This window comes from Solanum stenotomum, chromosome 2, assembly GCF_019186545.1.
Source record: "Solanum stenotomum isolate F172 chromosome 2, ASM1918654v1, whole genome shotgun sequence".
In the NCBI taxonomy this organism is placed as follows: Eukaryota; Viridiplantae; Streptophyta; class Magnoliopsida; order Solanales; family Solanaceae; genus Solanum; species Solanum stenotomum.
This window is the reverse complement of record NC_064283.1, coordinates 23241095-23268461: the sequence shown is the minus strand read 5'-3', so window position 1 is coordinate 23268461 and position 27367 is coordinate 23241095. Positions and strand designations below refer to the sequence as shown.

Below are 27367 nucleotides of genomic sequence, written 5' to 3'. Positions count from 1 at the left end.
CCTATTTTTTTTATTAGACAAGAGCTAGTTATCTAGTTGTCCTCATGCTCAACAAATCTCATTATGTTACAAAATTAGCATTGGACAAGATAATAGATTTGAGGAACATAGTTGAACATCACAAGTGTCTAAAGACCAGGTAATAATATATTTATTTACATTTTTAGAACAATACAGACCACTCTTCAAACAAACAAACAAACAAGAAGGCATTAGACACCATACAATAAAGTCATGAAGCTCAAATAAGTACAACTCTTCTTTTGTCAATTTTTTTTTGCATATATATATATAGTCTATCAAGAACCCAATAATATCACATTATTAAAGCAATTTGAGATTTGACCTTTCCTTAATTATAAGGTGACCATCCTTTATAGTAACATTTTATTTATTTATTTATTTGTTACACAACCTCATTAACAGATCTATTGTGATGATCAGGTGTAGGAGTATTAGTTGGTTCAACTCTTGTCATTTTAAATCCAGGCATAGATGAACCTTCATCTTCATCATGATATATATATGCAAATCCTCCATGTCTTGTTAAATCCATCCCTGCTGTTTCATCGTCTCGCGATATCCTCAACAACTTAAACTTATGTAACAAATAAAACAATGGTCCCATTGTTACACTCACCCATCCAATAATCACAACAACTTGAACTATTTGTGCACCTAATAGTTTCCCACCACCACCCATAAACAATCCATATGGTCTATTAGGAAATCCTGGATATACTTCGTTGACATACTCTTTTTTCGCGAATAATCCAGTAAAAATTATGCCCCATGATCCGCAACCACCATGAAGTTGTGCTGCTTCTAGAGGATCGTCGTATTTTAATTTAGCTGCCAATGCATTAAAACCAATTAAAACCCAAGCCGCAATAAATCCACAGACTATAGCTGCCCATGGTTCAACAACTGCGCAACCTGACGTGATTGCTGCAAATCCGCCTAGTAAACCGTTACATACATCAACTACATTCCAATGTCCCACTAAAAGCCTCTTACTAAACAACGTTGTCAGAGCAGCGGTACAACCAGCCAATGTAGTGGTGACAGCTGTCCTACCGATCGCGCTCCATTGACCATAGTAAGAACCTCTTGTAGTATGATCGTATGATTTAAGTATAGTTAAAAATGAACCGGGGTTAAATCCGTACCAACCGAACCAAAGCAAAAAAGTACCTAATACAACTAGTGAGGAACTATGGCCTCTAAGGGCAACAGACCGACCGGACCGATCGAACCGACCAATTCTTGGTCCTTCGATGAAAGCGCCCCATAGACCGGCAATGCCACCAACCATATGAACAACACCTGAACCGGCAAAATCGATAACACCTGAACCGAATAATAAGTTTCCATCGGTTTTTGATGCACTGGCCCAACCATCACCGGACCAGAACCAGTGTGAGACAATTGGGTACACAAAACCGGTCAAAAATGAAGAGTAAATGAGATAAGCCACAAATTGTGTTCTTTCAGCTATGGACCCACTTGTGATACCTATAAATTTGAAAATTAATTAATTAATTAATTAATAAGTAAATAAATAAAAGTTTAGGCTTATAGGTCATATAAGGAACATGTGGATGATGAGAAGAATAAATAAAATGATTTTCTTTTTCATAAGGATGATTTTTTTTAATAAGAAATTTTCATTTTTACAAATAACAGATATGAAACTGTCATTTTCTTGTATTCAAATTGTAAAATGGTAAAAGAATTCATTTTCTCAATTAATATTTTTTCTATTTTAATCTATGTGATGTAATTTGATTATGCATCGAGTTTAAGATAATAGAAGAACACACTTTTGTGAAGTTTTCGTGAAAGTAGTAGGATTTAATATGTGTAAAATGTTGCTAGTGTCATTAAAAATTTATTAAATGAAAATATGTATGATATTTTATTTTATTTTTTAAAATTGACTAAAAAGAAAAATGTGTCTGATAATAGGGGTTGTAATATTTGTGAGGTGTAAGTTTAGAAATTCCTAAAGATTGATTCCTAAAACTTTTTCCTTATGAAATGTTTTGTTCTTTAGTGTTACTTTAAAAATTTTGTAGGACACCCAAATTGATGCATGAGAATAAGTCCAAGAATACGTTATTCCTATTTGCATGGACTTCATTAGTTTGTCTATTTACTCTTGCACATGTATGAATATCTACCTCACTCTGTATTTGCGTTATCTATTTTCAAGAAAAAATTATGAATAAATAATTATTATTTTTTAATTTTAATTCGATATAAAATTTTAAAAAATAAAGTATAATAAAAAAATTGAAATGGAAGGTGTATATATTTTATTTAACCATTAAAATAGAGAGAGTAATAAATTGTCTAATACTTTCTCCGTTCCTTTTTAGTTGTCATGATTTTCTTTTTTAGAGTCAAACTATATGAACTTTGACTAATATTTTACGATGTATTTTTTATTATATTGATATGAAAAAAATTGCAACTTGTAGTATTTTTTGTATAGTTTTTGAATATCTAATTTTTTTAACTTTAAAATATCAAGCTAATGTACTTTAATTTAGCTTTAAAAATTAATTGAATTGACTATCAAAAAATGCAACTAAAAAAATGAAAGAAATACTAAACATCAATTAATAGGATTAATGTGATAAAATAGTCATACAATCATTGTTTGTTTATTGGATATGCCAAGTCTAAATATAATATATAATTAAGTAAAAGTGAGAGTAATTTGTCCAAATTAAATTTAACATCTACTAGCAGAATAATTTGTCCAAATTAAATTTAATATCTACTAGTAGTTAATAGGCATCTACTAAAATTAAATTACTCTCTCCATCTACTTTTAATTGTCACAATTTCCTTTTCAGAGTCAAATTATAAAAATTGATTAACATTTTATGATATATTTTTTCATCATATTGATATGCAAAAAATTGCAATTTATAGTATTTTTCGTATAGTTTTTGAATATCTAAATTTTTTATTTAAAATATCAAACTAATGTAATCTAATTTAACTTTAAATATTAGTCAAATTGACTTTCGAAAAACCTGTCATTTAAAAATGGACGGAAAGTGTAATTTTTTTTTCTTTCCCTAGGCAAGCTAATTTAAGATGAAAATTAAAATTAATATATACCTGCTGCAGCTATGGCAAAGGCCCATTGATAAAGAAAATAGCTATAATCAAAAGCTTGTGAAGGAAACTCTTTTAATCCAAAAAAATGTTTTCCAATGAAACCATTAGAAGGAGCTCCAAAGGCAAAGGCAAAACCGAATAGGTAATAAGACAATCCACCAGCAGCAGCATCAAGCACGTTTGTAAGCATTATATTCATCGTGTTTTTGGCGCGGACAGAGCCCGCACACAACATGGCAAACCCCAATTGCATGGCGAAGACGAGGTAAGCCGAGAAGAGGAGGTACGTGGTGTCCACCGCGTAGGTGGTTTGTGTGAGGTACTCTGAGACAGCTGAGAAGCGGCCGCAGATGAATTCTGCGGCTGCTGTGGCATTTGTTGAGCTGCCGAGATGAGGGAGGAGCTCGGCAGCTGAGCAAGTCAAGGCGGAGGCCATGATTTGGAGAATTAGTAATTAATATGGAGAGAGTGATGAAGGAAGAAGAAAGAGCTTTGCAAGTGAGGCAAATTATTAATGCTTGGGATGTGGTTTATATAGACGCAAATGGAAAAAAAAAAGTTTTTCATTTTTAGGTTTTTATTTATTTATAAAAAAATGTGTTGGTTAATTGGGACTTATTACAATAAACGATGGGTTTTTTCGAGCGCAATAAACATGCATCTTAACAAAAAATGTTAAAAAATCCTTTATCGACATCATTAATTGTCATTGAATCTAAGGAAAAGGGTCTGATATAACCTTCAACTTTGTCATTTAGAGCTGATATACCCCTCGTTATGAAAGTGGCTCATATATACCCCTACTTATATACAAATGGCTCACATACCCTTTCCATCTAACGGAAATGAAAAAAAATTAGTTTTAGTTTAATTTTATTATTATTTTTTTTTAAAAAAAACTATAATCCCATATGGGTATATTTAATCTTCCTCAAACATATTTTTTTGACTTTTTTTTGTTTCAATGACTAATTTAGATTTATTATTTTGATGGTCAAATTTATTTATGTTTCACTAATTTTCTTGTAAAACTTATTATAGATGACCAATTTTTTTTCTTCAAATACAAAAATTAAATTACAATATAGACAAAAAAAAATTATTTTAAATTATAATATAGCCACAAAAAAGTAGTTTTAAATTTTTTTCTTTACACTAAGGAATGAAAGAAAAAAATAAAATAAGGATAAGAAACTCAAATAATGAAAATCAAAGAAGTCAAAAAATAATTTATGTATGAAAAAAATTGAAATATACCTTGAACTTTGCTATAAGAATCCTACATACCCCTAAATGATTTTAAAAAAAATTAAAAGTCAAAAATATAAATTTAAAATTAATTTTTTCACTTACGTTAGATGAAGAGTATACGTGAGCTCTTTTTGTAAGGGTAGGGGTATATGTGAACCATTTGTATAATGGTAAGGGTATATATGAGTCACTTTCATAACGAGGGACATATCAGTTTCAAATGACAAAGTTAAGGGATATATCAGACCCTTTTCCCTTGAATCTAATATTGCTATAAACTTTAGAAAAAATTACAAAAAAATATTATGTGCCTCTAAATAAATATATTTAGTGTAAATTAAATGATTATCGTTAACAAATTACGGTCAATGAGTATTAAATACTGCGCCTATTACTTCGATGGGGTACGCACTACCCCACGATAGTCAAAAGTCAACGTGCCTGCAATTTGTTTCATTGGTTTGTTGAAAAGCAAAACACTATATCTATAAGTATTTAGTATTTAGGGTCGTTTGGTAGAGTGTATTAGAAATATAATGAATGCATTAGATGTGTGTATTAGTAATATTTTGTTTGATACACTTTTTTATGTCATGTATAACTAATGCTTGCATTAGTTATACACTCTATTGTATATTAAGTTGTGTATTACTAATATCAAATAATTCTAGATATTAGTAATACATAACATTTTAACACTTGCATTAGATTAAATAATTACAAAACTACCCTTAAAGTCTTTTCATTTTCTTTGTTGTCATAAGTTTTTATTTTTATGTTGATTTGTTTTGTAGTGTCTTTTAATTTGTCTTAATAGGCTTTATGGCCTCTTAAGTATCTTTTAAAAAAAAATCTAATTTAATCAAAAAATTTACTATTGTGACCATAAATTTTAAGCAGCCCATTGCCTCATCCCAACTTATTAACTCAAAAAAATAAAACTTATTCTTTTTTCACATCCGTTATGCTTTTCTTAATTAGTAGTACATAAATTCATCCTTAAAATATGATAAAAAAATGAAGGTGAAATTTTTTTTGTTGTAAAAGAATCTGATCTTAGTTGATTTAGTAATAATTAGATGTGAACAAGTAAATTACTATCTTTTTCTTGAGTTGATTGCATTACTTTCCTGTATTTTATTAGTATTTGATGACAACCTAAATGCTTTGTTTTTAATGTAGACATAAAAAAAAAAAATTGCCAATGTTTTACAAAAATATTTTGACTCAATAGAATAACTATTTAATATTATTTTTGAAAAAAAAAACGAAGAATAAGAGTTAATGATGTTTTAGCAAAGAAATATTTTTTTGATGTTTTAGCAAATAACTCTGTTGCAAAGGAAGTGCACAAATAAATAAAGTGTGAAGGGTATTTTTGTAAACATATATTTTCTTAATAGAAATTATGCAAGATATGTTATTTTTTAATACATCATACCAAACAATGTATAAGTAATAATGATTGCATAACTAATGCAAGCACTACTAATGCAAGCATTACTAATGCACCCTATTTTGCATTTTTCTTATACACTCTACCAAACGACTCAAGTATTGGGTGAGGAGTCAGAAGTCTTGATTCAGATTTATTAAAGGCATAATACATAAGTATGATCCTTAACTTGGCTTCGGTGGACAACTATGACCTCCAACATTTGAGTGTGCACAAGTAGACATTTAAACTTGTATAAAATTGAATAAGTAGACACATGTGTCGTACATGGCATAATACATATAGGACGTCATGTAGCACACAAAATTGTCATGTAGGGTGCCACGTAGGACAAATATGTCTATTGGTTCAATTTTATACAGTCTACTTGTGCACACTCAAAGGTAAAGTCATAGTTATCAACTGATGCCAAGTTAAGGGTCATGTTTATATATTATGTCTTTATTAAAATTTTGAGTGATTTTTGTTTAATTAATGTACTTATATTAAGAAATTTATCAAAATGGTACAATGAATTGACATTTTACGTGGTATATTTATATTATAAAATTTAGAATTTATAAATTTAAAATTCTAATTTAGCGTTTGATATATCATTCTTTTGTGTGTTGCGTATGTAAGTTTTGACTTTGTTCTAAAATGGAAGGATCACCAAACTAAGACTAAGCTAATTAATGTGAGATGACATTGAGCTGAGTAAATGTTGAAAACAGAATAAATGCTTAATTTTTATTATCTATATCGTGCTATTTATATAAAAACACGATTTATAATGTTAAATCATTCTTAGCTAAATCATTTGAGCCTCTCAAAAATCACTCTTATTAGTTATATATGTAGGGGTGGAAAAATAATATGAAAACCGAACAAATTAACTAAACCTATTCAAATTGAATCGATTTATGTTATTTTTTAAATAAAATCGTGGATTTTTATTTAAGTGTACAGCCGTCTCGAACAATTGCGATGGTCTTTTTTATTTATGAAAAAAATCAAAAGAAATTGAACCGAACCTAATAACCTTACATGTATGTAAACATATTTTTTATATATAACAATATGCTAAATTTAATATGTATAAATATATTTTATTACAATTTTCAAATATAAATATAACATAGGTCATAGAGCTCTGGTGAGTGGTGGTTGAACGACTTTGGATCTTTGCTTTTTAATCTTTAATTAATTAGGTTTAAAATTAAATGATACTATAATAGATACTTTATCAAACAATACACCTAAACATATGCAAACACTCATATTAAATTTTTATGATCAAACAATACGGCAACAAGATTTTACATTCTTGACATCTTGATGAAGAACTAAAGTGCTTCTTCACAAACATATTTGCGAAAGATATAGTATATTTTAAGGTGATACTTTAAAAGTAAAAAAGAAACCAAAAATTAACCGATCCGTACCGATACCGAAGAAAAACCAATATGATTGGGATGATTTTAAAAAGTCCAATTTTAGTTATACATTACAAAATACCCAAAAAATTGAGATGGTATAATTTTTTAAAAATAACCGATCGAATCATCTCATTGACACCCCTAGTTATATATGCATAATTGCATATACATAATTTTAAAAAATATCAATACTTATTAGTATTAATAATTATAGATAAATATACTCAATCATTTGCTGCCAACTTGTTACAAATCACATAATTCCAAATCTATGCTGTTAATTATGGATCTACTTGAATTATTAAGATGATTGACAATTTAATAACAGTTATGTCTTAGCTTCTTTCCTCTTTCTCGTCCAACTTGCATCGTGTTTAATTTGTTTAAAACTTAGGCTTTATATATCTATTTATAATTTCAATTAGTTCATGTTGTCACCGGTGGTGTTCACAATTAGGATAAAAACGGATTCAAATAAAAAAATTAAACTAAACCGATTAATAAATTGATTTTATTTGAGTTTGCTTTAGTTTGGTTTTAGTTTTTATAAAAATCGATAGTATTTGGCTTGGTTATGATTTTGTTTGAAAAAAATCGAAGAAATAACCGAATCGAGAAATTATATACATATATTTATTATTATACATACATAATATATATTATTTTTATAAAACAATTTTAAAGATCTTATATATGTTTTCATCAAAATTTATTTATAATTTACTTATGAATGCAAAACTGTTCAATGTGAGAACATTTATATTATTGATTTCATGTGTACGAGTGTCTATTACAATTCTTTGTAGGACAATACTTTTTTCAGGTTTTGAATGAATTGTTTCTTTTATTTTTGTGTATGATTTATAACTGAATAACCGAGCAAACCAAGCCAAAACCGATAACAACCAAACAGATAAATATATACTCATATATGATTTGATTTGATTTAATTTTAATAATTTAAAATCGATTAACTTAATTTGATTTTAATTTTGACCAATAACCAAACCACCTACTTGTCACCGTTCCAAAAAATCTACACAGTGAGGCAAAATATACTTGGTTGGTATGGGCTGGGGATCTTGTCCAGCTATATGTAGTTTATGCACATGTGCATTGTTCATCTCCCTTCTTCACCAATAAAATAGGAGCACTTCAAGATGAGATGCTTGGTTTAATGAACCTTTTTTCATATAATTAAGAAAAGGATTAAAACTGCCTTTCAAAGCCAACCTCAAAGTGTATGTTGGTATTGTATTGGTTTGTATAAAAAATAGACCTTCAGAGATCCATTTTTTAAATTACACAATTATAAATGTATCAAATCGAACTCGTTTGTTGGCTTAAGACTTTGGTTTTTTGTTTATACTTTTCATATTCATTTTTTCATGAAAAAAATAATCGAGCATCATGATCGATCATTCTTTTTTACAAATACTGATCTCGAGAGGTCACTCTATTTTTTTAAAAATATTACTTTTAAAAAGATTCATTTTTTTTTTCAAAAAAATGATTTACCCATACATTGGAGAACTCACACGTCAAAAGCCAACTAATTGAAGTCAGTAATCATCCCCCAAATTATTGAAATTCATTTTATTTAAACTTAGAAAAATAATTCTCAAAATTTCAAATCTCTACTTAACGGGAAAAACAACGTAATCAAAGGTTAGATATTTAACCCCAAAAAAATCGAGCTAAACACGGTTGAAATCACTCAAATTTCATTAAACACTTTATTCCTTTTATGAGTTTATATCTATACAAATTCGAATTAGTTGAATCAGTGAATTACCAATCGCCTAAGCAAGAAGAAAATTAAAAACAACTCAAAATTGGAGGACTAAAGTGTCATAAAAGTAGTCATGGGACCTCTCATCTCATTTGCCTTTTTCGTATTATTATGTTTAAAGAATCCCCCAAAGTACAACTAATCCATCAATATTTTTAAAAATATTAGCGCAGAAAGTGACAATATGAACTAAAATCTTCAAATAATAAATTTACATAATTTCTATTCGTCATTTTAGTTTTGTTAAGTCACTTTTGACGACGTGACAGTTGGTAAAGCACAGAATAGTGTTCAACCAAAATTGATGACATACATGATTAGGACATAATTAATTTAAATATTTTTAAAATTACACAAGAAATATGATAAGTTATAATTTTTTCCAATATTAATATAATTTAAAATACATTATAAAATATTAATTAATAATATTAATTAAAGTTATTGGATGAAATACTATTATACTTAGATTATAATGAATCAATGATGATGGTGTGATTAGATGAGTCATTATATCATTAATTTATCTTCTGAATCTGCCTTAACATCTTAAGATACTCACAGATTCTGACCAAACTATGGAGTACATTAAACCAAATAGGATAATTAACATCCATTCATTCCCAATTTATGACATATCCATGTTTGGATATTATTTCAAAATATTTGATGTTATTTCATTTGTAGTGTGTTTTTCATTTTGGTGGTGAAGTTAAAGTTTTTGTTAAGGGCGTTCAAACTTTTAATAAATATCTTTAGAAAGTTATTTTAACCCATATATACATAATATTAATTTTTATATGCACAATATAATTTTTTGCCTGATTCTTTCAGATTAAATCCTCAACTATTATTCTAACATAATCTCTCGCTCATATTGATAAGATACAGTGTGGAAGGCTAGTTACGTGCATAAGACATTTGTGTTATTTATAATTTGTGTGATACTCTATGTTACGTCAAGGCTTTTAACCAAATTTATATTCTTTTTAATATTTAATATATAATGAGGCTATTAAGCCACTTATCTTTTTGTGCAAGTTATGAATATTTATGTGAGGTTAATGCATATATGTTCATTACTGTCAAATTATGCTCAATTGAGCATATATTAAGCGGAAAAAGTACTACTCTCATCTTCTATACAGGAAGAAAAAATGGAGAATCAGGTTTATTGATAATAGTGCTACATTGTTAAGCTGAATGAGTACAAGCTTGACTATTTATTGTCCCTAACCAGTTACTACAGTTATCACTTTTCCTCTTATCTAACCGACTTAACTAGGGCCACTTAATCCAATTAATCAACTCCACTAATAGTGACCATAACTAACCGACTAATTTAAGTTATTTCAATATTCCCCCTCAAGCTAGAGAATAGAAAATATCAAGAACTCACAACTTGGATAGTAAGAAATTGTGTTGTGCCACTCCCAATCCTTTCGTCAACAAGTTTGCAAGTTGAAACTTAGTAGACACATGAACTGGGTATATAAGGCCTTCCTTAAGTTTTTCCCTAACAAAATAACAATCGATCTCGATGTACTCCGTACGTTCATGAAATATAGAATTTGCAGTAATCTGCATAGCTACTTTCCTATCATGGAAAAATTGTATAAGAGTTATTACTTCCACATACAAGTCCTTTAGCAATCCAACCATGACTTTCGCAACTACAACAACCATGTTGTGATATTTTGCTTCCTGAGTTGTGGCTTACTGTTTGTTGTTTATGTCACGCCCTAAGCCTACACCCTGGGCGGACTGGCACCCGGAGACCATTGATGGCCCCAAGCAAATCCTTGGCCTGGCTTTCTAAACTCAGCGGAAACCTAACTCAACAGAATAACTCAATGCAATGCAAGGTTATAAAACAACTTAACTGTTACATAACATGCCAAAAGGCAGATCGTGTCTCAAAATAGAATATTTACATATATATACCTAGATGAGAGACTCAATACTAACTGACTGACTATCTATGAAGCCTCTAAAATACTGAGATGGATGTTGGGACAGACCCCGCAACATCCTAACAAAACAAAACTAAGAACACAAAATAACAGAGTCCTCCGGAAAATAAGGAGGCTCACCACTGACTCTGGAGTACTCAGCTGGATCAACGGCGTGCTGGATGCTGATTCAGGGTACCTATATCTGCATCGTCATAAGATGCAGGCCAACTGGCATCAGTACATTGAATGTACGAGTATGCGATATGGAAAGCTAAACCACAACTTAAGCTTGAAAAGAGTACAAGAGAACACTTACCTTGGCTCTGTTCGACTAATGAATAACTGAACTCAATATATAAAGCAATAAGACACATGCAATATATAAAGCTTGTAAAATAGTGTAAACAACTTAGCTCGTTAATGATAAAACAATAACAACTCAACTTTACTTATATAAAAGTAATATAACTTTAGTGGGAGAATCTTTAACCGACAACCACCACTATGAGCCCTAGTAGTGATACAACGTTTTACCTCACGTTGCCCAAGGACCATCCTACACCTTGCCGTGATATAGGACCTTACTTTAACTTAGTGGATCCACTAGATTAATCTTAAGTGATCATCTAAAAAGAATGACCCGTCAAGTCCCATGTTGGCGCATGGTTCTTATGGAGAGTGGAGTTAATATGAACTCGTGTCCCCAATTCGGTGCTCAATACTACTCCCAAAATACTTTGGTTCATAAGTGTCTTTAAACACATCTTGCTTTAGTTGAGGTAATTACTCAAAACTTAGCCCAAAGGCTCTTTTGGAAAACATGGTTCCCCTCTTACTCAAATGTAAAATCATTTACAAACTTCTTTGGGAATACTTAGTTCCCTAATAGCTTTTGAGAAATGAACTCTCTTGACTTAACTTGAAACTCGATACTCTTTACTTGACTTGAAACTTGAACCTTTTAGACCATTCAATAAAGACTCTTTAACGACTTTGAAAACTTGCTTTGACTCACTTCTTTAACTTCTAGACTTGACCCTTAGCTTCACTTTGACTTGATCCTAACTTGCCTTGAATTGGATTGCGGATTCAAGGAATATGATCACACATTTATGGATGATTCCTTGACGTTTAGAAGTACTTTGGAGTGTTGGAAACAACTAGGTAACATAGGTACAATACCAAGGAACATGCATGAGAAAGGGTGAAATGAATGGGGAAACGTGGCGTTCTTGGCACTCTGCAAGGCGCGGAGCGCCAGCCCTTGAAGCACAGAAGGGGCCTGCTGGTGCTCTGCTAGGCGTGCCGCCCCAAAGGCTGGACTTCAGAGTCCCTTTTGGGGCGCGCTGGCAGGCGCGACGCGCTAGCCTCTTTCCCAGAAAATCCGACTTTTCTCCCTCTTTTTTCCCAACTCTAAACCACCCTAACTTCAATGGTTTCAACCCCAAACACTAATGATCATAAAATCCCTCAACATACAAGAGATTCAACTCAAAAACACAACCAAATCATGTCCCAAATCAACAAGAACTTCAACAACACAACCAATCTTTTCTTGAAAATAAAACAAGTTTGGCGTGTGGGGGAAAGGACCAACCCCAACACTATGAACTCACATACCTTGTGGGGATCACCCCCGACGATATCTACGATGATCTTTGGCGAAACCTTGCTTGATCTTCTCTTTCTCCTCTTCTTCTCCTCTTCACTCTCAAACCCTTACTTTCACTCTTTAAAATGGCACAAACTGATCTAAAATCAGTCTAACACACTAATATAACCAAAATAATTGGTTAGGGAAAAGACCAAAATACCCTTAAAATTTTCGGACTAATTTCCCTGCCAACTGCCAAACTTCCAAAGGGGATAACTCACTTATACGAACTCGGAATTGAGTAAACTCGGCGGCATTGGATAGATCATTCCACGAGCTTCGCAACCATAGCTGGAACTACACCTAACTCATCCTGAGCTAGGATTTATGACTGCTCAAAGTTGGCTAAAAACTCATTTTTTTCCATACTTAACCAAATTTTCCAGATTTTGAATTCCTTCCAAAAATGACTATTTCCAATTCTAAGCCTCTTCATAGTTATTTCAAATTGTCGGATGTTACAATATCTCCCCCTTGGGAACATTCGTCCTCGAATGAGATTACACTTACTAGGTTAAGGGTGTAACATCAACTCAAACACCCAATAAGCAACCATGCAAACACAACAACAACCACAACATGCTTATTATAATTAAAAGAGCACTAAGAAGGAAATTAATACCTTAATCTGCATTTCCTTCGGATTCAAAGAGATGTGGATATCTCTTATTCATGTCCTCTTCGGCTTCCCAAGTAGCTTCCTCAACAAATTGGCTCCTCTAAAGGACCTTGACTGATGCTACATCTTTCGTTCTCAGCCTATGAATTTGGTGATCTAAAATCTGAACAGGAATCTCCTAATAAGATAAGTTATCTTTGATCCTAATACTTTTAGTTGGCAGGATCAATGAAGGACCGCCTATGCACTTCTTCAACATAGAGATATGAAATACCGGATGAACCGCGGCTAGTTCCTGTGGTAACTCCAACTCATAAGCAACATTGTTAATCCTCTTAGCTATGCGGTAAGGTCCAATATACCGGGGACTAAGTTTCCCCTTCTTACCAAACCTCGTAACCCCCTTCATGGGTGAAACCTTCAAATATACCTAATCACATACTTCAAACTCTAATGCCCTTCTCCTAACATCAGTGTAGGATTTCTGGCGACTCTGCGCCGTTTTCAACCTCTCTTGAATCACTTTCACTTTCTCCATAGCTTGGTGAACTAAATATGGTCCTATCAACCCTGCTTCACCAACTTCAAACCATCCAATAGGAGATCTACATCTTCTCCCATAAAGAGCTTCATATGGAGCCATCTGGATGCTGGAGTGATAACTGTTGTTTTAGGCAAACTCAATGAGAGGTAGGTGATCATCTCAATTACCTTTGAAATCGATCATACAAACCCTCAACATATCTTCTAAAGTCTGAATAGTACTCTCGGCTTGCCCGTCTGAGGATGAAAGGCAGTACTTAAGTTCACCTTTGAACCCAAGCTTTTCTAAAACAATTTCCAGAATTGTGCAGTAAACTGTGCACCTCTATCTGAAATAATGGAGGTTGTGACTCCATGAAGTCTCACTATCTCTTGAATATACAACTTGGCATAATCTTCTGCTGAATTGGTAGTCTTTACTGGTAGAAAATGAGCTGACTTTGTCATTCTGTCGACAATCCCCCAAATAGAATCATGCTGTCTGCGAGACCTTGGCAATCCTGTGATGAAATCCATATTGATCATCTCCCACTTCCATTCCGGAAGTTTTATTCTCTGAGCCAAACCACCAAGCCTTTGGTGCTCAACTTTCACTTGTTGGCAATTTTGACACTTAGCAACAAATTCAGCAATGCCTTTCTTCATGTTATTCCACCAATAAACTTCTCTCAAATCACGATACATCTTTGTGGAACCCAGATGAATGGAATATCTGGAGCTATAAGCTTCCTCCATAATTCTCTCTTGAAGTCCATCTACCATAGGTACACACAATCTACCTTGAAATCTTAAAACACCATCTCCCCCTTGTTCAAAAGCTAATACTCTTTGCTTTTGAACATTTGCCTTTAAATCAAGCAAAATGGGATCTTGATCTTGTTTCTCTTTTACTTCTGACATTAATGATGACTCGACCCTGCTCGTCACTTCTATTCCTCCTTCTGCGGAGTCTATAAGGCTGACTCCCAGGCGTGCCAGTCTATGCACATCTTGTACTAACTCTCTCTTTCCTTCTTCAACACGGGCGGTGCTACCCATAGACAACCTGCTTAAAGAATCAGCAACAACATTAGCCTTATCTAGGTGGTAAAGAATACTTAGGTCATAATCCTTGAGCAACTCTAACCATCTCATCTGTCAGAGATTAAGCTCTTTCGGAGTAATCACATATTGAAGGCTTTTGTGATCAGTAAATACCTCGACATGCACACTATACAAGTAATGACGCCATATCTTCAAAGAAAATACTACAACAACTAACTCCAAGTCATGGGTTAGGTAATTCTTCTCATGAACTTTCAACTGTCTGGAGGCATAAGCTATAACCTTGCCATTTTGCATTAAGACACAACCCAAGCCAACTCTAGATGCATCACAATACACCACAAAACCTTGAGTACCTTCTGGTAGCGTCAAAACTGGAGCAGAAATCAACCTCTGTTTCAATTCCTAAAAGTTTTTCTCACAAGCTTCAGACCATTGAAATTTCACTATCTTCTGAGTCAACTTTGTCAAAGGAGATGCAATAGACGAGAACCCCTAAACAAACCTTCTATAATAGCCAGCTAATCCCAAGAAACTCCTAATTTTAGTTGGAGATGTGGGTCTAGGCCAATTCTACACTGCCTCAATTTTCCGAGTATCAACTTTAATTCCATCACCGGACACAATATGGCCTAGGAACGCCACAGACTTAAGCCAAAACTCACACTTATAGAACTTGGCATACGACTCCTTATCTTTTAAAGTTTGAAGAACTATTTTGAGATGGCTAGCATGATCTTCTTCATTCCTTGAATAGATTAGTATGTCATCAATAAAGATAATAACAAACATATCTAAATTAAGGTTTGAAGACTCTATTCATCAAGTCCATGAAAGCTGCCAGTGCATTGGTCAAACCAAATGACATGACCAAAAACTCGTAATGACCATATCTAGTCCTGAACGTTGTCTTCGGAATATCACGTTCCCTTACTCTTAACTGGTGATAGCCTGATCTGAGGTCAATCTTCGAAAAACAAGTGGCACCCTGAAGCTGATCGAAAAGATCATCAATCCTCGGAAGAGGGTACTTATTCTTGATGGCAACCTTATTCAACTGGCGGTAGTCTATACATATTCTAAGGGAACCATCTTTCTTTCTCACAAACAAGACCGGAGCACCCCAAGGTGAGACACTCGGTCGAATGAAACCCTTATCTAAGAGATCTTTCAATTGCTCTTTCAACTCTTTCAACTCTGCTGGTGCCATTCTATATGGCAGAAAAGAGATAGGACGAGTATCTGAAATAAGATTTATGCCGAACTTTATTTCTCTCTCAGGAGGAATTTCGGGTAGATCATCAGGAAAAACTTCTGGAAACTCTCTTACTATAGGAACTGACTGAAATGAAGGTATCTCAACACTAGAGTCATTAACTCGGACTAAGTGATAGACACAACCCTTCGAAACTAACTGTCTTGCCTTAAGGTATGAAATGAAACGACCATTAGGCACTGTTGAACTACTACTCCACTCTATGATTGGCTCATTCAGAAACTGAAACTTGACCACTCGGGTTCTACAATCTAATGATGCATAACAGGCATGAAGCCAATCCATACCTAAAATGACATCGAAATCTACCACGTCTAACTCAACCAAATCAGCCATGATGCTCTTGTGATTGATAGAAACAGGACAATCACGATAAACTATTTCTACTAGAATAGACTCCCCAACAAGTGTAGAAACACAAAAGGGTTCACAAAGTCTTTCGGGAAGAACATCAAACTTATTTGCAACATAAGGAGTTACAAAGGATAAACTTGCTCCTGGGTCTAGCAAAGCATACACATCAAAAACAAAGAATTTGATCATACCAGTGACAACATTTGGAGAAATCTCTTGCTCATGGCGACTGGTGATTGCATAGAGGCGGTTTTCTCCTCCGCCGGTACTAGAAGTAGCTCCTCTAGGTGTCATCCTGTCTGGGGGAGCAACTGAAGAAGATTGGGCCCTACTGCCCAAATTTCCACTACCTTGCTTATTCTTAGGGCACTCTTTCATGAAGTGACCCTCCAGCCCACACTTAAAACAATCTGTCTGGCCATCACAACATTAACCGGGGTGGGTTCTACCACACCTAGCACATGCAGGAATCGAACTACCTCCTTCTACCACACTACCCAAAGACTGTGCTGGTCTAGCCTTGAAATCCTTCAAATTCTGGCCATTAAATTCACCTCTGTATCTGGGTGCAGGTGCTCTAGCAGATGATGGAGCAGGTCCCTTTTGCCTTTGCTGAAAGAAGGAACGGTTTGAATTACCCTTTTCCTGCCCGGACTCGCTACCGGTCTTAGCTCTCGTATTTCTGAACTCTTCTCTGTCCCTCAGCTTCTCTTCCTCAACCTGCTGCATATAGACCATCAACCTTGATATGTCCATGTCCCCGATAAGCATTGCAGCCCTACCTCCCTTACTTGACAACCGAGACAGCCCAGCAACAAACAAACTCATTATATTCCTCATGTCCGCAACCATCTCCGGAGCATAGCGGAATAGTTGTGTGAACTTCAGACTATACTCATGAACACTCAAAGACTCCTACTTAAGTGTGAGGAACTCACATACCTTGGCCTCTCTCAATTCTCGAGGAAAGAAATTCCCCAAGAAAGCTTCCTCAAAACCGGCCCAACTCGCAGGTGGTGCATTCTCAGCTCTGCTCCCTTTCCACTGGTCGAATAACGTTCTAGCAACATCCTTCAATTGGTATGTAGCTAGTTCAACCCGCTCAGTACCTGCCACATGCATCACATGAAAAATCTTTTTCAGCTCCTCAATGAAGTTCTCTGGATCCTCAGTAGTGCTGGAACCCATGAAACTCGGAGGATTCATCCCCAAGAACTCACGAATCCTAGAAGTATCAGCTCCTTCATGTCGAGCTCCCCTTTGCTGACCAATCTGATTAGCTACAGCTTGACTCAGAATTCTAATTGCCTCTCTGAACTCGGCATTAGAAACGTCCCCTTGATGTTGCCCTCCCGGTGCATAAGGTAACTCTTGCTCATCAACATAACGTCTAGGAAGACGCCCTCTACCAACTATTCGTGGAGGCATGACTATCTGAAAACACGCGTAAGGACGGATTAGAAAGAAACTTTTTAGAAATCAACTCTAACGCACGAGATGAGTGTGAAAGAAGTGAGAAATCTTCCTAAATATTGCAGCCTACCAACTATAGATGTGGCGCGCTTCACACCGATAACTAGGACTCTACAGAAACGGCTTCATAGACTCCCTAGGACTCTTAAACTCTTTGCTCTGATACCATGTTTGTCACGCCCCCGAGCCTACACCCTGGGCGGGACAGGCACCCGGAGACCATTGCTGGCCCCAAGCGAACCCTTGGCCTGGCTTTCTAAACTCAGCGAAAACCTAACTCAGCAGAATAACTCAATACAATGCAACGTTATAAAACAATTTAACTGTTAGATAACATGCCAAAAGGCAGATCGTGTCTCAAAATAGAATATTTACATATATATACATAGATGAGAGACTCAATACTAACTGACTGACTGTCTATGAAGCCTCTAAAATACTGAGATGGATGTTGGGACAGACNTTCTAAACTCAGCGGAAACCTAACTCAACAGAATAACTCAATGCAATGCAACGTTATAAAACAATTTAACTGTTAGATAACACGCCAAAAGGCAGATCATGTCTCAAAATAGAATATTTACATATATATACATAGATGAGAGACTCAATACTAACTGACTGACTGTCTATGAAGCCTCTAAAATATTGAGATGGATGTTGGGACAGACCCCGCAATATCCTAACAAAACAAACCTAAGAACACAAAATAACAGAGTCCTCCGGAAAATAAGAAGGCTCACCACTGATTCTGGAGTGCTCAGTTGGATCAACGGCGTGCTGGATGCTGATCTGGGGTACCTGTATCTGCATGGACATAAGATGCAAGCCAACTGGGATCAGTACATTGAATGTACGAGTATGCGAGATGGAAAGCTAAACCACAACTTAAGCTTGAAAAGAGTACAAGAGAACACTTACCTTGGCTCTGTTCGACTAATGAATAACTGAACTCAATATATAAAGCAATAGGACACATGCAATATATCGAGCTTGTAAAATAGTGTAACTAACTTAGCTCGTTAATGATAAAACAATAACAACTCAACTTTACTTATATAAAAGTAATATAACTTTAGTGGGAGATTCTTTAACCGACAACCACCACTATGAGCCCTAGTGGTGATACAACGTTTTACCTCACGTTGCCCAAGGACCATCCTACACCTTGCCGTGATAGAGGACCTGACTTTAACTTAGTTGATCCACTAGCTTAATCTTACGCGATCATCTAAAAAGAATGACCCGTCAAGTCCTATGTTGGCGCATGGTTCTTATGGATAGTGGAGTTAATATGAACTCGTGTCCCCAATTCGGTACTCAATACTACTCCCAAAATACTTTGGCTCATAAGTGTCTTTAAACACATCTTGCTTTAGTTGAGGTAATTACTCAAAACTTAGCCCAAAGGCTCTTTTGGAAAACATGGTTCCCCTCTTACTCAAATGTAAAAACATTTACAAACTTCTTTGGGAATACTTAGTTCGCTAATAGCTTTGACAAATGAACTCAACTTTAAACTCTTTACTTAACTTGAAACTCGATACTCTTTACTTGACTTGAACCTTGAACCTTAAAACGAAGTTAGACCATTCAATAAAGACTCTTTAGCGACTTTGAAAACTTGCTTTGACTCACTTCTTTAACTTCTAGAGTTGACCCTTAGCTTCACTTTGACTTGATCCTAACTTGCCTTGAATTGGATTGCGGATTCAAGGAATATGATCACACATTTATGGATGACTCCTTGACGTTTAGAAGTACTTTGGAGTGTTGGAAACAACTAGGAAACATAGGTACAATACCAAGGAACATGCATGAGAAAGGGTGAAATGAATGGGGAAACTTGGCGTTCTTGGCGCTCTGCAAGGTGCGGAGCGCCAGCCCTCGAAGCTCAGAAGGGGCCTGCTGGCGCTCTGCTAGGCGCGCCGCCCCAAAGGCTGAACTTTAGAGTCCCTTTTGGGGCGCGCTGGCAGGCGCGACGCATCAACCCCTTTTCCAGAAAATCCAAATTTTCTCCCTCTTTTTTCCCAACTCTAAACCACCCTAACTTCAAAGGCTTCAACCCCAAACACTAAGGATCATAAAATCCCTCAACATACAGGAGATTCAACTCAAAAACACAACCAAATCATGTCCCAAATCAACAAGAACTTCCACAACACAATCAACAACATCAAGAACACAACCAACAACTTCAACAACATAACCAATCTTTTCTTGAAAATAAAATGAGTTTGGCGTGTGGGGGAAAGGACCAACCCCAACACTATGAACTCACACACCTTGTATGTATCACCTGCGATGATATCCATGACGATCTTTGGCGAAACCTTGTTGGATCTTCTCTTTCTCCTTTTCTTCTCCTCTTCACTCTCAAACCCTTACTTTCACTCTTTGAAATGGGACAAACTGATCTAAAATCAGTCTAACACAGTAATATAACCAAAAGAATTGGTTAGGGAAAAGACCAAAATACCCTTAATATTTTCGTACTAATTTTCTTGCCAACTGCCCAACTTCCAAAGGGCATAACTCACTCATACGAACTCGAAATCGAGTAAACTCGGTGGCGTTGGAAAGATCATTCCATGAGCTTAGCAACCTTAACTGTAACTACACCTTACTCATATTGAGATTGGAGTTATGAATGCTCAAAGTTGACCAAAAACTCATTTTTTCCCATACTTAACCAAATTTTCCAGATTTTGAATTCCTTCCAAAAATGACTATTTCCAATTCTAAGCCTCTTCATAGTTATTTCAAATTGTCGAATGTTACAATATTGAACTTCTAAGAAATCAGTGAAGTCCCTAACTACAGAACAAAACCCATGATAGACCTTAGCTTCTTGTATTAGGACAAACAACCCAATGTGAATCACAATGCACAACCAACTCATCTATGGGACCTTTTCTCAGAAGTATATCCAATCTCGGTGACCCTTTAACATATCTTACAACTCTCACTGCAGCCATTCGATGTGATTACTAAGGATGTTGCATGAACTTGCTTGGTAACTGAACAACAAAACATATGTTTGACCTAGTAATTGTCTGCATATGTTCCCAAACAAAGGATCATGATAAGCTCTTGTATATTTGTCATGTCTCTTGAGGTTAGCTCGACATTAGCTTCCAGTGGTGTGTGTAAATCCTTCTAGTCCAACACTAGGCATGAGTTTCAATGCATACTTCATCCGATTCATCAAAACTTCATGTTGAGGAGATTTTAAAACTTCAATCGCTAGTAAATACTTCAATTCATCTAGGTCTTTGATGATGCAAATACTTCTTTGTATTATCAATAAGTGTGTGATTGCTTCCTGTAAGATATCATCTACATAAATCAACAACACCATAATATCATCACCATAGTGTTTAGTAAATAAAGAATGATCATGTGAATTTTGCTTGTAGCCTGCATCAAGCAAGACAATGGTTAACTTAATGTACCACTGTCTTGAGGCTTGATTGAGTCCATACAATGTCTTCAATAATATGAAAACTCTAGTCTCCTCCTTACTATGAAACCCTTGAGGTAAGAACCTATAAACTTCTTCACAAAGATCTCCTTGTAAGAACGCATTGCTTATATCCATCTGAAAAGGGCTTGAGTCTATAGAAGTTGTCATAGTTATAACTGTTCTAACTGTCCCATCTTTGCCCGAGGGAAATATTTTTATGGTAATCCAATTCTTCCTTTTGTGCATGTCCTTTAGCTACCAACCTGGCCTTGTACTTGCCAATTTCTCTATTAACCTTTAGCTTGACTTTGTACACCCACTTTGACCCAATAGATTGCTTATCGGGTGGTAATAGCACTAACTCCCATGTATGATTTCCTTCTAAGGCATTGATTTCTTGCTGCATAGCATTAATCCACTCATCATGTTGGGTAGCTTTTTCAAATGTCCTTAGTTCCTGAATAGTTGAAAAGGAGCTCAAATAAGCTTTCTACTCATTAGATTGGTGAGAATAATCAACATAATTGGCAATAGATAGGCGAGAATAACCAAATGCCTACATAATCATTTAGCCATATAGGAGGTTTGAAATTTCTTGGAGGCCTTTATTGCCTATCCTAGGGTAAAGAAACATGTTCCTCATCGTGGACTTATTCATGATCAACCTCATTGATGTCTTCAGAAAACTCTTCATCAACATTTGCAAGGTCTATCTCTCTTAAGACTATTGTTGCAATAGTCTCAGTACGTAGATCAGATGGAACTATAACTTGTGTAGCCTCTTGCATGAATGTGTCAGGAATGTGAACATATTTTTTCTATGTTATTGAGTCATTAGTGACTTGTAACACCTCGGATTAGAGACAGCCTAGAAAGGGGTCAAACGGGCTTGTCAAGAACCTAAAACTTGACTATCGGACTCTCCACGGAGCCATAGACGGGCCATGAAGGGGGCCATGATCCGTTATGGTGCTCGTGGCAATGCCCCAGAACCTGCCCTAAGTAGGTTCCCTCTCACGGACACCTAGACGGACCGTAGTGAGGTAGACGGGCCGTACAAGGGGTCGTGGTGTGGCCTACTAAGATAGGTCTTATCCCCTAGTCTCTGGTCAAGGACCACGTACGGCTACATGGCATGTGGTACCCTTGAAGGGCCGTGAAGACCTCTATGAGATGATTGCATTAGTTTTAACTCAGAGGCATTTGAGTCTTTCCTAATTATTTAATTCAATACCATATCGTTTTCCCCTTTACCCAAAGCACCATATAAAGGTTTTTACCTCTAAAATCACCCACTTCAATTCATTCTCTCAATTTCCCAATAAAAGAACAAGTTCATCTTCCCCAAATATTTCTCTCTCTAGAAGAAAAAGGATGAGTCACCTTAGAGTTTCAAGATCAAGTCTCCAACTGACCGTTGCTTGTGGGATTTGAACTCCAAGGTATGATAGTCTTCATATATGGAGCTCTTCCCTCAATTCCTAAATTCCCTAATTTTGACGTTAGTAATCTTCAATTCAAGTTAGGGCTTTCTTCTATGTCATGGGTTCCTTTCAATATTGATTCATTTGATTGTTTTATGTGTTATTATGCATGAATTAAGATAATTCAATATTTTAAAGATGAATCCCCATGAACCTATGCATAGCCCATGTTTTCTAAGCATAATGATATAAAGTGGGCTTTTAGCCATGAAAGAAGAGTTTGTGAAGATATGCATGTTCTTTATGAAAGTGATGAAGATGATTTAAATAGCTCTGAGAGTAAAGAATATATGTTATTGTGAAAGGATTTCTCACATACTACTCCATACATGCATGTGAAAGGATTTTCTCATATAAGGATTCTTAAGAGTTGAAAGGCTATCTCAACTAACTTAGAATCAAGTTTTAGGAGCTATTCTAAATAAACATAGCTTGAATTGGCTAGTTGATGTGCCTTCCATGAAATATAAGTCAAGTAAAGAATTATGACTATTCTATAGGATTTATACTTAGCACCGAGAGGATAATGAGATCCAAGCTCTCACGGAGCTAGAGGTCAGGTTTCTAGTAGCAATCTCCTTATCCCATACCTATGTGCCAACATAGGAATGTTGTCTCAAATAGACAATGATTGTCTTAGATAGACATTACCTAGTGGATCCACGTAAGCTAGAAGTTAAGGTTCTTGCCTTGGCAAGTAAGGACACCCATTTTCAGTGTGGGGGTATACAACGGATCTCATGTTATAGCTCACATGGTCTTAAATGTCAGTTAAGGCTACTTCCCACAATAATGATGAACTAAGGTTACTTCAAGAACTATTTCACAAGTTTTCAACATATGAGGTTTACTTGCATTTGACCACGATTATTATGATGTTTTATAACCTCGTTCTTATGGTTTTAACTTGGTCTTTGCATGATATGAAAGGTCCTTTTTATCATGATTTCATATTTTTTTTACATTGGTATCATACTTGGGACATTTTTGTACTAACGCATTCTCTTGTCTACATTGTTTCTCAAATGTAGGTTCTGACGTTCCGATTTCTCATCCTCGTGACTAGAAGTCACCTTGGTTATACCTAGTAGTGGTGAGTCCTCATGTTTTGAGGATCGAACCATTTATCGCTTTCAGTTTTTATTTTTCAGATATTGTACGTGATGCCAGAGTTATGTCCCGGTTACTCTTGATGGAATAGACAGCTTTCAAGACTATGTAGACTTTTGCCTCATTTTAATCAATTATGAATTATCTTTGAAATTTCTTGATTTCTATTATCTTTTTTATGCATGATGAGTGGCTTATGTAGGGCCTCCTAGGGTCCCATACGCCATGTTACACCTAGGGTATACCTTGGGTCGTGACAAACTTGGTATTCAGAGAACAAGGTTTAGAAAGGTCCTAGGAAGTCTCATAAGCCATGTCGAGTAGAGTCTTGTCCGTTCATGAGTGTGAAGCACTCTACATTTATGAATGAGAGGCTATAAGATGTTTAGGAAACTCTACTTCTTTCATTACTCTAAGTTATGCGATAGAGTGTAACTCTGTGTCCTTTCTCTTAATCCATACCCGATGTTTTTTAGAAAATGGCACCTTGAAAGCATATGTTAGGAGGAATGTGAATGAAAATATGGAACGAGAAGCTCCTCAAGTTCTGGTCAATCATTTGGCTGAGCAAGTGACTAATGTGGAGTTTAGGGCTGTTTTTCAAGTGTTGGCCCAAGCCATGAAGGCTCAAGGCAATAGGGAGGTTCTGGTCCTTGTGAGCCCAATTGGGGGTACGACGACATCTAGAGTGAGGGACTTCACTAGGATGAATCCTCTAGAGTTTCATTGTTTTAGGGTTGAGGAATACCCTCAAGAGTTCATTGATGAAGTGTATAAGCTGTTAATGATCATGGGAGTGACGCTGGTGGAAAAGGAAAAATTAGCCTTTTACCAACTTAAGGGTGTTGCTCAAGTTTGGGTTCAACCAATGGATGGAAAGAAAGGCAGTTGATCCGGGTCCTCTCGATTAGGATAAGTTTAAGGTTACCTTTCTTGACAGGTTCTTTCCCCTAGAGATGAGGGAGGAAAAGGTACTTAAATTCATCAACATTCACCAAGGAAACATGAGTGTAAAGGAATATGCTTTGAAGTTACACAATTGTTGAGTGTGCTCCTACTATGGTTGTCGATCCTAGGGAAAAGATGAGTAAGTTTGTTTCAGGAGTGTCCGAAATGGTAGTTAAAGAATGTCTTACCGCCATGCTTATCAATTATATGGACATTTCTCGTATTATGGTTCATTCTCAACAAATAGAAGGGGAGAAACTTAGGGAAAGATCTAGGGAGACAAAGAACGCAAAGACCGGTAATGGCAACTTCTCACATTTGAGGTCCCATGGACATGATCATACTAGATTCCGACAATGTTTCTCCTAAGTTCAACAAAGATAGAGTGTCTAACCCTAAGACTCAAGGAGGAAATGGTGGGGGATCTTCATTGTCTACTTACGCTAAGTGTGGAAAGAAGTAAGAGGGTAAGTGCTTAGCCAGTATGGATGGTTGATATGGTTGTGGTAAGAGTGGCCATAAGATAAGGGATTGTCTGACATTTATGTCTAAGGGAAGAAAAGGTAGCCAAGCTTCGCCTAGTGGTTCGGGTTCAAGTGCTCCAAAGAAAAACAAATTCTATGCACATTAGACTTTCCAAAAGCAAGAGGGATCTCCCGATGTGGTTATCGGTATGTTGAAAGTCTTTCTTCTCAATGTTTATGATTTGCTTGATCCCGGTGTTACCTTATCTTTTATGGCGTCATATGTGTCTATGAGGTTTGATATTCTTCTGGATGTGTTGTTAGATCTTTTTTTCTATCTCTACTCTAGATGATGATTCTACAGTGGCTTAGAGGGTCTATAAAAGTGTCTCGTCTTCTTGTCCTATAGAGTCACTCATGCTGATCTTGTAGAGCTTGATATGTTAGATTTTGATGTTATCGTTGGTATGAATTGACTACATTCATGTTATGCTTCTATTGAATGTACAACCCGGGTGTTCAATGTTTAGTTTCCAAATGAGCCTATCCTAGAGCGGGAAGGGGGAAACTCTATGCCAAAAGGTCGACTTATTTCGTGTCTTAAAGCAAGAAAGATGATTTCTAAGGGTTGCATTTACCATCTAACTAGGGTGAGGGATATAGATTCTGAAACCCCTACTCTTGAGTCGGTCCCCATTGTAAATGAGTTTTCGGAAGCGTTTCCACCTGATCTACCCGGTATTCATCCCAAAAGGGAAATAGACTTTGTATTGACATTCTCCCAAATACGCAACCTATCTCTATCCCTCCATACCGAATGGCTCTGGCAGAACTTAAGGAATTGAAACAGAAATTGAAATGTTTATTGGATAAGGATTTCATCCGATCGAGTATCTCTCATGGGTTTCTCTAGTTTTGTTCGATCGAAAGAAAGATGGCTCAATTTGTATGTGTATTGATTACCGTCAATTGAATAAGGTTACCATTAAGAATAAGTATCCTCTCCCAAGGATATATGATTTGTTTGACTAACTACAAAGAGCAAGTTACTTCCATAAGATTGACCTCCTGTCAGGTCATCACCAATTAAGGGTGAAGGAAGATGATATTTTGAAAATGGCTTTATGAACTCAGTATGGTCATTATGAGTTTTTGGTGATGTCCTTTGGTTTAACTAATACTCCGACCACATTTATGGATTTGATGAATAGGGTGTTTAGACAATATCTTGATATGTTCATGATCGTATTCATTGATGACATATTTATTTACTCAAGGAATGTAGAAGAGCATACCAATCATTTAAGGATTGTGTTGCAAGTCTCAAGGACCAACAACTCTTTGCAAAATTTAGTAAGTGTGAGTTTTGGTGAAGGCCTGTGGCTTTTCTTGGTCATATTGTTTCCAGAAAGGGTATTTAGGTAGATCCTAAAAGTATAGATGTAGTAAAGAGTTGGCCTAGACCTCTATCTCCTTTGGATATTAGAAGTTTCTTGAGTTTAGCCGGTTACTATAGAGGTTTGTGGAAGGGTTTTCATCGATTTCCTCTCCATTGACAACATTGACCCAAAAGAAATCCAAATTCTTATGGTTGGAAACTTGTGAGAAGAGTTTTCAGGAATTGAAAGATAGACTTACTTCCGCTCCAGTGTTGACTTCACCAGAAGGAACCGATGGGTTTGTTGTTTATTGTTACACTTCAAGAACCATGTTAGGATCTGTCCTTATACAAAATAGGAAAGTCATTGCCTATGCCTAAAGGTAACTTAAGGTGTACAAAAATAACTATCCTACCCATGATTTAGAACTAGCGGTGGTTATGTTTGCTTTGAAAATTTGGAGGCATTACTTATATGGTGTTCATGTCGATGTCTTTTCCGACCATAAGAGTGTGCAATATGTGTTTAAACATAAAGATCTAAATC

The 27367-nt window shown here is 35.5% G+C and overlaps 1 protein-coding gene across 1 annotated transcript; it reads right to left on the bottom strand.

Annotated features, from left to right (window-relative positions):
- Positions 1-265: 265 nt before the first annotated feature.
- On the bottom strand, positions 266-3654 carry LOC125854212 (ammonium transporter 1 member 2). The gene is made up of 2 exons (XM_049533692.1): positions 3136-3654; positions 266-1515 (listed from the first exon to the last, which is right to left on the bottom strand). The coding sequence occupies exons 1-2, from the start codon at positions 3569-3571 to the stop codon at positions 407-409; spliced, it is 1545 nt and encodes a 514-aa protein (XP_049389649.1). The 5' UTR covers positions 3572-3654; the 3' UTR covers positions 266-406.
- Positions 3655-27367: the final 23713 nt, after the last annotated feature.

Excerpts from the sequence above, each read along its gene's own strand:
- LOC125854212 (XM_049533692.1), bottom strand. The coding sequence starts at position 3,571 with ATGGCCTCCGCCTTGACTTGCTCAGCTGCCGAGCTCCTCCCTCATCTC. Across the intron at positions 1,516-3,135 it reads CTTTGCCATAGCTGCAGCAG|GTATCACAAGTGGGTCCATA; the intron begins GTATATATTAAT and ends TCAAATTTATAG.